The following is an 11,347-nucleotide window of genomic DNA, read 5'->3' as shown; positions in this document are numbered from 1 at the left end:
TTCTGTGCATCTTGAGATACTCTGGTTTCCTATGGGTGGTGCCTGATAATACAGGGATATTTTTGTGTGGTTTAAAACTATGCGGAAAAAGTAGAGATTATCAATTGCTGTTGATATTCATACAGAAAATTGGGGGTAACCATGCAAAAAAAAAAAAAAAAAAAAAAAAACACCATACATTCGTTTGTATTTTACTGCTTTTTGCTCAATTATCTCTAAAAAAATGCCCCACTACCCCCAATTTTCTTTCTGGATTCCAGTAGCCCATACTAATAACTGTGCAAAAATACTTCTGTATTAGTAGGCACCGTCCATAATTATTTTGAAGTTTGATAGCTCATTGTGCATACTTTGTCACTTAAACACCAGTGCACTATTAATTTGTTAGCATCTGACATTTGAATTAATATACATTGTATATGTGCCAAACCATGCATGGCTTAAAAATCAAGGTTTACCCATTTGCTGACAACAGTGTTGTTGTGGTACTGGTAATATGCACCCTCAAAAATAATTTATTACAGGGAAAAAATATATAAAAGGCATAAAAAGGATGTTTGCAACACTTTCATATCTTCAGTTAATAACATTTCAAACTTGTCCATTGTCTGAAACTTACTGTCATTTATGAGAATGAGAAGTTTGTACAATTTTTATTTACTTCTTGAGTGTGAATTAATTTCTAAATGAATGCATGCCCCCCTCTTCTTGGGTCCATGTACTTGGGACATGGTCAGTGGTGGGCAAAATCTAAGTGACTGTGGGAACACATATGCACATTTTGAAATGCTTTGACAGCATCATCCCGACACTGTTAGTATATTTAAAGCTTGATGAAATATTTTGCTGTTTTTACAGGTTGTGTTTGTTAATGGCAAAGTGGAGCAAGTGATGAGCAACATTTCAGCTCCCTCCGTACAAACTAACCTTCTCTTAGGTCAGAATGGTGTTAAGCATTTGAAAGGACAGATAGATGAGGTACTGTGTGTGTCACGATGACCCACTAAAATCTGTAAACAACACCTTCTTTAATTAGGTGAATGCACTTTCTGTTTTTGCCGTAGGTCCAAATCTGGAATACAGTTGTCAATGTGTCAATTTATTATGACAAGTATCTGGAAGGAACTGAACAAGGACTGGTCAGATATTACAAGTAAGTTATTTACTAATGTTAGCATGATTTAGTTTGTTTTTTCATGCTTTTCCTTGATTCAAGGATGCATGGTTTTGATGTATTTTTAGATTTGGACAGCTAAATCCTAATCAGGGGTTACCACAACCTTTGGAGTTGGAGTAGGGGCTATAGTCAAAGTAGGCAGACGTCTGAGACAACCCCCATGGCTATTGTAAAAGGTGAAAAGACATATAATAGGTGGTTACCTGAGTTTAAATAGATGCCTGTATGTTGCTTGTAGTTGTACTTACAAAATCAAAGTCAAATCAGTGATAATTCCCACCTACACTGCATTACTGACACCTATTCCCCAGGAGCAATCCCCAAACTTAATTTTCAGCAGATGCAAAAACAAAGCTATGATGAAACAATGTTGTCACATGACTGTTAATGATGCTTTTGGTCGAACATCAAAACAGGTGCAACCAAGGAGAAGGCAATCAGCTGAAAGACAGTGGTCCTTTAAAGAAGCATGGCTTCCTCAATGGAACAAACTGGCTGTCGTCATCACTGGAGTTAACCAAGCTAAACTGAACAAGACATGTGACAAAGATGCCCAATCATTGCTGTTACTATGGGAATAGTTGACAAGAAGTAGACAGACATATGTCCAGTTGACTTAAAACATTAACAGTTTTTTAGGATTTTATAAATACAAACATGTAGTCGAACCATCTAACGTTCTAGTTGAAGAGAACATACACCTAGATCATCATCTTGAAATTAATCAAGAAGAACATACATTATTATTTTCTAGGCAGAGATATACCAGCTCTAGAGAATTTGTTGATTTTCTATGTCATACTTCACAGAAATGTGATGTAGATTCTACAGTAATGTAGTGGTTAGACTGTTGGTCATCAAAAAGGCAAAAAAAGGTAAAGATGCACAGAACCACAGGCGGTCTACGCAGGCAGGGCTTCGCCTGGTTTTAGTGGCATGAAGCAACTCAAACAGTACTGTTATTGTCCCCTTAGACAGGCAGTTAGTCATTTACAAGCTTTTATAACAATAGTTATTGTCCCTGGAAGTATGCTGCCAGTAAAATGTTGCAGTAGAAATATTGCTTTTCATATATATTAAATAATAATAATAAAAACTTTCATAGATGTAACATGGTGATTTGTGTGTTGTGTGTTCAGCCTGCCAAGATGGCAAAGACAAACCAACAAACAAAAAAACAGTCAACAAACAAATTATTTTAATGTCTGGCTTTTTTCAGCAAGATGCCAATAATCTGATAGACCAACTCCTTCTTAATGGACATGGGTAGACTGTTTGCTACTCATGTTGAGTCTCCTTTAAGCAAATCATAAAGAATGTTTGCTAAACGTGACAACAAATATTTAGTCAAAGACAGCTTTCCAAATATCTGACTCTGTACTGGGCCTTTATTTCGATCACACAATGACAACATTTCATTTTGCACCTTACATTTCCTCATAAATGATATTTTGCCCTATACCAGTCTCATCCTGGTAATTACAACCACTTTGACATTTACTCAAAGTTAAAACATCCGCTTAATGGAGTTAAAAACAAAACTAAAGAACTGTACATGTTTCTGTTCACTTTTGCAGATGGGCATCAATCTTTTCGCAAACAAACCACATCTTTGATCATTACCCCAATTTAGTACAAAATACCAGTAACTGATGCCATCACAATTCTGCTGGTTGTGCAACTGTTTCTGGGTTTGGTGGCCACTTGCCCTCCTTGATCAGCTTCTCTTTTTGTCTTTGAATCTTTCCAAGTCTTGTATACTATGAGAAAGAAAAGCAGCAAGGACATCTAAGGTGGGGTGATAGTATTTTAGGGTTGGACGTGAATGAATGAAAAAGAGGTTGAGTATTCTGTAAAATGCTGTGTAATACTACTGAGAATTTTAATTGGCGAGCTTTCATTTTTTCAAGCCTCAGAAAACAACTGATGCAGAAAAAATATCCAGTAATGTTACACACATTTCCTCTGAATAAATCATTTATTATTATGCCATTTTTCTTCAAAACTACACTATTCACTCTTTCAGCCAAGGTGCATACAAATAGTATACAACTGTGTGGTCTGGTGTTGGCACTAGTTTTGGTGCATGTCTGTACTATAAAATGCTGTGTGATAAACATATCACACTTAAGTCATATGAGCGCACAAAGGAGGGGAAATTAAAGGTGTTGGGGAGGCAGGATAAAGGGAGCTCTTAAGTGAGATTTCTAGAGTGACAGAAAGTGAGAGAAATCCCACAATATGTACTGACAGCTTGTTACAACAGAAAATGTGCAAAGGGATGAGAGCCACTGAGGACGGAGTGGAAACTGAGGGATCAGACCAGCCTTCAGCTTGCATATTTAATGAGGACAGTTAACTGACTTTTAACAATCAGGGTTGAGTTGCTCAAAGCATGGTTAGCGCTAACCATTGGTTAAGAGGTATTAAAACTTATAGGTTGTCATGGTATTTAACCCGGGTTAGCGCTAACCATGCTTCGAGCAACTGGGCCCAGGGTGTCATTGCCATTGTGTTGTCGTAAGTTGGGAAAATCTGGGATGATCTGCAAACAATAAGATAATTCTCAATCACCTGTGATTTTCCCAATGTACAAAAACCAAGGGTTACTTTAACCAGATGACCCTGAAGGTGCTACTTTTCAGTGCATTACAGAATTTTCCTCCTTTCGATCACCCATCAGTTGAACTGTGCTGCGTATGCTTGACTGTGGGTGTGTTTCTTTGGTAAAATCCAAATCCGGATTTCTGATCCAAGATCACTTGGATGTTGGTGTATCAAAGGAACCGACAAATCCACTCTGCATAAGGATTTGTCGGTTCCTTCATACACCATGATCTGAGTGATTTTGGATCAAAAATCCGGATTCAGATTTTCCCATAGAGACGCACCCTATGCATTATACGCTGTAAGGTTATAGAGGGTTTTCACAGTGGCCATGTTGGACGAACAGAACAATAAAAAAATATCTGCATAACAGTTATATTTATTTCCCAAAGAGCAATCGTTATAAATTGTTTTGTACCTCAAACATGGCCCCCGTCAAAAACCTCTTTATGTAAGGTTAGTATTATAAATGCTGTATGTTGTGAAGGGAAACTTGATTTTGATAACACATCTAGTAGCTTACCAGTTTTTTGTGATGCAGACATTCAAAATAATCTTCCCTATAATTCGCACACTGCGTCCACTGATGATTACGACCAACTCGATAAACACAGCTCAAAAAGTCATCCCAAAAATGCGAGCAACGGGACCTATTCCCATCTATACCGTACATTGACATCTTTCCAGGTGAAGTCTGGCCAAATAAAATGATTGCAGTTAGACTAATGCCCGCTAACAGGTCTTTGAGAGATAAATTACCAAAAATGTAAGATATATAATGACAAAAACCTAGCTTACCAACTTCCAATATCTGTGTTTCTGTTGGTTTCAGAAGTACAAAACAAAATGGCGCAGGAATATCCGGGGATTTTTCAAGCGACCATCTGCTGGTTAATGTCACGCGGGCGCTAACGCATTGTCGTTCTCGTCTGGGAACGAGGCTGGCACAAAGGGTTTTGTTTCCCGCTGTTTTTTGTTGTTTGCCAGCTATTGTTCTCCAAATATGGCAGAAGATTGGCACCGCATCAAAAAGAGACTTTTCCCGGGAATGAAGCCAGCCAATTAAAATCAATATTTCTTATATAACACCGTCGCTGATTGGCTATTATATTTTGCCCGGGTAAATTCAAGTTTTAGCGTCGCGTCGTTCATCGATCATTCCTTCCTCTGCTTCTTTGTACATTGCATCTCCCAGCTTTTTGTAGTTTCTTCCCTGTAGTCAGTTTTAGCTCCGTAAATAATCATGATTGGAGAATTCAACTATATAGTTAAGAACGACGACCTCAGCAAGCTCACGAAGAACCTCAAGGATATTGATATCAACGAGGACGACGACAAATGCAACCAAAAGAACGTCGAGGTAGGACGGTTGAATCGCAACCACAACTTCGATTTTGGCGGGAGAAAAAAATTTCATTTCAGATTTCTGGCCGTTTATGAGTGTGCAGGCTACCAAAAATAGCTCAAATGAGTGAAGTTTGTCTACGTACTTTATCTTAAGGTCCAAGACTTTTCCGTTCTAAAATGTTTTTAGCTCCAAATGCCCAACCGGCTTGAGCTTCGCCACAAGCGTGCACGGATATCACGAGGGCTTTTGGAATGGTAGACTTTGGCACGTCTTCGCTGGGGTATAAATGATTTGGCTAAATTTTACTGAAAGTTTCCTTCGCATAAGTTGAGATTGTGTCGTAGGTTTGTAATATTTTGCTCTTTTGGCAAACAAAATGTTGAAACCAACGTTGGTGAACAAAAGAAGTTCGTTGCAACTACAATGGTATTTGGCGCTATAAAATCCTAAAGCGGAAAAAATTCTTCTCGAAAAGGCGTGTTTACAGCAAACTATTTCATAGGTTTCACATAGTCCAACACTTTATTTGACTGTAAAAATTAAGTTGTCATGCTTTTTTTTCTTCTCAGCATCATGGGCCCGAGAAACCAGTCTACAAAGCCAAACCGAAGTTCGATACCGAAAGCGAACCCCTTCTTCGTGAAAATCCACGCCGATTTGTTCTCCTACCCATTCAATATAAAGACATCTGGCAAATGTACAAAAAGGCTGAAGGTAAGAGCGTATTTTAAAGAGCCTTGTATTAACATAGCAATACCTCAACCCTAAAAAATAGAATCTGCTACGCCAATAAAACAATAATTACAAGCTTTTGAGTCAGAGAGCTGCACCACTACTGTTTTAAGAGCTTTTTAAAGCTAAAAACTCCTTTTTCATTGGAACTTTATAAAGAGAATGGTCTGTGTACTGTTTCCCTGTAAGAAAAACTTTCAAAAGATTGTTAAACAAATAAAATCGGTAATGGTATTGACGGGGTTTATGGTAGGTTTACATAACTTCTGACAATAGTGAATTTATTTCTTCCATGTTTAATTAAGTCTTGACTGGAGACTTCATAATGTCCAAGAAATGCAGACTTAGAACTAAATGAATATAAATCCCTTTCATAACGAAGATTATCTTGGTTTTCTGCTTTTCTACCTCTGTTATGAATTGACTAACTTTATTTTTATGATAACAGCATCCTTCTGGACGGCAGAGGAAGTTGATCTCTCCAAAGACAAGGATGATTGGGCCTCTCTTTCGGTAAGATTTGAAACCAGTGCTCAGCATCATATTGCTCCTTACAATCTCACTCCTTGTTCAAACATCCAACTAATGAGAATAGATGAAATGATCACCAAAGCTGAACAACTTGATGTTTAAGAAAATTCTTCCAACTGGCACCATAAGAAATATTGAAAACAATAAGAAGAATATCCGTATTGATATTGTGGCGTAAAGGTTGTCCATTGTGCTAACCTCTGCTTTTCTTCTAAACATTTTCAGGACAATGAAAGGTACTTCATCTCGCATGTCCTGGCCTTCTTTGCTGCCAGCGACGGCATTGTCAATGAGAACTTGGTGGAATGCTTCAGTCAAGAAGTCCAGGTACCAGAAGCAAGATGTTTCTATGGTTTCCAGATTGCAATTGAGGTGAGAAAGAATTCCTATGCATTTTGATGATGATACTATTTTGTGCAGTGAATTGCATATATAGTTGTCAGGTTGATTGGCTTCAGTAAACACTTATAAAGAAGTACTTGAAGATTCATTACTTTTGTTTCTTTTATTTGCCAGAATATCCACTCTGAGATGTACAGTCTGTTGATTGAAACCTACATTGAGGACTCCATTGAAAAGTAAGTTATCTCAGTCAGGTCAATTTGTATCTCTCCCTTTTCATTATGCACCCTTGTTAGGAACTTGACCCCTCCCATGTATACAAACCTAATTAGTAGCAGACATGGCACAACAGCCAGTTACTTTGGGCCCATATAAAAATATAAAATCTTGACTCTAGATTGCGAGCAGCATCACACTTCAACCAAATAGTTTTCATTGCGTGAGAATCATTACAAAGATACAGAGGAAATCTGACAGGACAAAATGCCAAGGGGCTAGGGAAGTGTTCTTTCTAATGGAGATTTGTAATATCAGGCTTCTGTTACATGCATTGTACTACAACTGGGCTGAAGAATAGAGTTTGTGGTTTTGAGGTTCCATGGCAGATGGAACTCACGGCCCTGTGGCCATGACCTAAGTTCAATTTCCAGCTGCTGTAAGGGAAATGAGACTAGTCTCCTTCTCTTCCTTGGAAGGAAGACACGGAGGCAAGGGAGTAGAGTAAATTGTGTTATGTAATCTAAAGACTGCCCTCTATGTGTGCCATGTGTAACCTCTGTCATGATTGTTTCGTAGGGAGCGGCTGTTCAATGCTATTGAGACAATGCCTTGTGTCAAGAGGAAGGCTCAGTGGGCTCTTAACTGGATCAACCCTGAGAGAGTGAGTAATTTTCTTATCTAGTCTTAATCCACTTGTTCTTTTATGTGGGTGTTTACTGTACTACAGCTGTAGGAATCCTTGGTGAAGTCTTGGAATGTTTCTTGTGGAAATATTGGGGCTTTTACATGCAAATATTTTGCTACTCTAGCCTTGGAAAATATAAAAAAAGTCCTGGAAGTTGTTTTTTGATAAAACATTTATGTATGCATTGGATAAACAAATTTTGGGTTTAAAAAAAAATAAAAAAAAAATTGGCATAAAAATTCGTGAAAGTCTGTGAACTCATTGTTGATTCTATCCCATCAACATAGGTGAGCCTTTTACATGTCTAACATTTATAATTATTAAATCTTCACAGGCATCCTATGGCGAGAGGGTAGTTGCCTTTGCTGCTGTGGAAGGGATCTTTTTCTCTGGATCTTTTGCTGCCATCTTCTGGCTGAAAAAGAGGTGAGAATGCTCGAATCTACTTCATGACATAAAGATAAAGGCTTACACTGACTATAAATATCTCTTTTGTAATGTCAAAGTCTCAACTGCTGTGCTTTCTCCCCAAGGGGCAAGATGCCAGGACTGACCTTCTCAAATGAACTCATAAGCCGTGATGAGGTATGTGAACAATTTAGATATAACACCTGTGCCAAGTGTACAAATGAGTACAAATTAACCATCTGTGAAGACGACTCCGCCATGTTGAATGGTAAACTGAAGTAGATTTAGGGAAAATGCAGTGTTCTACTGATCCCTTGAATATAATTACTTCACTCACTGACTTTAAAGCTTTTTATCTGGAGCACTGTTGACTCTGTCTAATGTATTGCACCAATCTGTTCCCTCCAGGGTCTTCACTGTGACTTTGCCTGCCTGATGTTTTCGTACCTGGTCCACAAACCATCGGAAGAGAAGATCAAGGAAATCATCAAGGATGCTGTTGTCATTGAACAAGAGTTCCTCACAGAAGCCCTTCCTTGTAAACTCATTGGCATGAATCACACTCTTATGAAACAGTACATTGAATTTGTTGCTGACAGACTTCTAGTGGCTCTCAACTGCTCTAAGGTAAATATTTAATGATCAACTTTACCTCCGCTGTGCAGTTATGAATTGGCCTCCAGGCATTAAAAGGAAGGTTTCACCCCGTTTATTGGAGTACATTTTGTTTGAGACTTGCCAAAAAATTTACCTTTAATTTCAAGGAACAAGTGTTTAACAAATAATGCCTGAAATTTTACTGAGTCCTTTTTTCAGGACTTGAAAGTCTAAGAAAATGGCTTTCATTACAGGTCCTCCAAAGACTTGGACAATTTACACTATTTCGGGATAATTTGGAGCCCTGGAGAATCTGAGATCTGTTTTGTAATTTAACTAGAGCTGTGCATGAGAAATTTCTGAGTAAGCACTCTTTTATTGTTCTGTTGGCGATTATTGTAATTAAATATTTTTTCTTTTTTTCACAGGTTTACAATGTTCCAAATCCATTTGACTTCATGGAAAACATTTCCTTGGAAGGAAAGACAAACTTTTTCGAGAAGAGAGTTGCAGAATACCAGAAGGCTGGAGTGATGTCCATGAGCAAGAAATCGACTTCAGAGCATACATTCCAAACAGACGCAGATTTTTAGATAACAATATTAAGTGTTTCTGAAACAGCAAAAAAAAAAAAGGCAAAATGAGCAAGTTTTTACAATTTAAACAAGAAATGGAAACAAGTCGTGCTTGCACATAAAAACTGTACATATTGTGCACTATGGCCACAATTAATTAGATAGTTTTCTTTTTACTTGTAAGCCAAAGCTCTAATTTAATTTTGTGAAATGACTTTTTCCAAATGCATTAGTTTGATTTTTTACCAGTGTACATATTTTTTATACTTTTGTTTCTCATTGTTAATTATTGTATTACTTTGTACAGTTAGTATATTTTTAAGTTTTTCCTAAGGCTCTCTTTATTAAAAATTGCCTTGAGTAATGTTTGTTCTTGGTGAGTTTCTGTCTTCAAACTCCTTTTTCCTTTCATTCCTACACAGGCATTCAAATGTTTGTTGAAATCTTGCTTTTACACAAAAGCATTTTTTTGCAATTTATGTTCTTTATTTTTTGAGTTATTTTGTTCTTGGTAAATCATGGTACAACTGCTTTTTCTTTATACACTGAACAGAATGGCATGCACGGGGTGAAACTTCTTGTTTAAGCCCTGGTTCAATACTTTGGGTAGGGTGCTTGTTTTTCAAACTGGGTCGGGTTGACAAATACGTCGAAAATCACGTCTCGTTGGTAAACCATGTTTTCACATACCAGTACAGTCGAAACCTCCGTGTTAGACCTCCCATCCAAAACACCAAATTTTTTCGGAAAGACGAAGCTAACCTTCAGGGGCTGCAAAAGGCTAAGTGATTAACTTTTGTAACATAAGTGTATCTGTACAATTTTTGTTCTCTTATGTTACAGAGAAACAATAATGTAAAGCAAAATAACTGATGGGGTTTTTTGGACTCGAGGCATCAGCTGCAGAAAATTTCGTGAAGCATATTATATTGACCTCTTTTGATAGATAGATCCTGATGAAGACCTTTGAGTTGAAAGGTCGAGGGAACCAACAAAGTTACATTCTACCACTTAAGTCCAGGAAAGGTATAAAAAGGTATTTTTTAAATTGTGTCAATTACTTGTCTTTATAGAAATGAATTTAAGGACGGTGCCTAATAATGAAGAAGTATTTTTGTGCGGTTTTTGACTATGCGGGAAAAGCAGATCTTAGCAAGGTCTATTGGTATCCAAAAGGAAAATTGGGGGTAACCACGCATTTTTCAGAGATAATTTAGCAACAATATTTCTAATAAGTGCCAAAATATAAAGCAATGTATGTGATTTTTTTCTAAATTGAAGATCAATTATCTCTGAAAAATGCATGGTTACACCCAATTTTCTTTTGAGATACCAAAAGCATTTGGTAAGTTCTGCTTTCTCCGTATAGTTTTAAGGACGGTGCCTACTATTGTTACTGCGTATACGTTCTGCGCATCGCGAGATACTCGGGTTTCCTATAGGTAGTGCCTACTAATACAGAAATATTTTTGCGCGGTTTAAAACTATACGGAGAAAGCAGAACTTAGCAAATGCTTTTGGTATCTCAAAAGAAATTTGGGAGTAACCATGCATTTTTCAGAGATAATTAGGCTTCAATTTAGGAAAAAATCCCATACATTGCTTTATATTTTGGCGCTTTTTAGAGATACTAATGTTTAATTATCTCTGGAAAATGCATGGTTTCCCCCAATTTTCTTTTCGGATTCCAATAGGCCTTGCTAAGATCTGGTTTTTTCGCATAGTATAAAAATGGCACAAAAACACTTCGGTATTAATAGGCACCGTCCTTAAACCGCGCAAAAATATTCCTGTATTAGTAGGCACCACCCATAGGAAACCCGAGTATCTCGCGATGCGCAGAACGTATGCGCAGTAACAATAGTACACACCGTCCTTAAGAACATTGCACATTGAAATATTTGAATGAGAGTGTTTTCTTGTTTTAGCCATCCAAAGAAACCACGCCCTTCTAATTCTCTTGGACGACGAATCTGGAAAGAATAAACAAAGAATGGCACAGGTTCAAATTGGATTTCTGCTTGCATGGGATTCTTCATGAATAGAAAACTGACAAGAAAATGATGACGTCGATATGGTGGCGGTAGCGGTGGTGGCGGTAACTTTTAGTTTAAAAGTTTTAAAGT

The 11,347-nt window shown here is 37.5% G+C and overlaps 2 protein-coding genes across 6 annotated transcripts in view; both read left to right on the top strand.

The window, feature by feature from the left end:
* The window catches only part of LOC146485945 (thrombospondin-2-like), a 35,790-nt gene extending 33,506 nt beyond the window's left edge, over window positions 1-2,284 (top strand). For all 5 annotated transcript variants that reach the window (XM_085102568.1, XM_085102579.1, XM_085102572.1 and 2 more), the window contains 3 exons: window positions 859-978; window positions 1,065-1,153; window positions 1,594-2,284. In XM_085102568.1, coding sequence (XP_084958694.1) covers window positions 859-978; window positions 1,065-1,153; window positions 1,594-1,708 — 324 coding nt within the window. In that variant the 3' untranslated portion in view covers window positions 1,709-2,284. The remainder of the gene's footprint in view (window positions 1-858; window positions 979-1,064; window positions 1,154-1,593) is intronic.
* A 2,647-nt stretch (window positions 2,285-4,931) lies between these two features.
* Window positions 4,932-9,585, top strand: LOC146485944 (ribonucleoside-diphosphate reductase subunit M2 B-like). The gene is made up of 10 exons (XM_085102583.1): window positions 4,932-5,144; window positions 5,702-5,846; window positions 6,313-6,377; window positions 6,621-6,767; window positions 6,912-6,973; window positions 7,533-7,617; window positions 7,976-8,067; window positions 8,175-8,226; window positions 8,458-8,676; window positions 9,075-9,585. The coding sequence occupies exons 1-10, from the start codon at window positions 5,028-5,030 to the stop codon at window positions 9,237-9,239; spliced, it is 1,149 nt and encodes a 382-aa protein (XP_084958709.1). The 5' UTR covers window positions 4,932-5,027; the 3' UTR covers window positions 9,240-9,585.
* The last annotated feature ends 1,762 nt before the right edge of the window (window positions 9,586-11,347 follow it).

Source organism: Pavona decussata, unplaced genomic scaffold (genome assembly GCF_977016875.1).
Source record: "Pavona decussata unplaced genomic scaffold, jaPavDecu1.1 SCAFFOLD_23, whole genome shotgun sequence".
Classification (NCBI taxonomy): Eukaryota; Metazoa; Cnidaria; class Anthozoa; order Scleractinia; family Agariciidae; genus Pavona; species Pavona decussata.
The sequence above is the reverse complement of the archived record's forward strand: the minus strand, read 5'-3'. Positions and strand labels throughout refer to the sequence as shown.

Excerpts from the sequence above, each read along its gene's own strand:
- LOC146485944 (XM_085102583.1), top strand. The coding sequence starts at position 5,028 with ATGATTGGAGAATTCAACTATATAGTTAAGAACGACGACCTCAGCAAG. Across the intron at positions 5,145-5,701 it reads GCAACCAAAAGAACGTCGAG|CATCATGGGCCCGAGAAACC; the intron begins GTAGGACGGTTG and ends TTTTCTTCTCAG. Across the intron at positions 6,378-6,620 it reads ATGATTGGGCCTCTCTTTCG|GACAATGAAAGGTACTTCAT; the intron begins GTAAGATTTGAA and ends AAACATTTTCAG.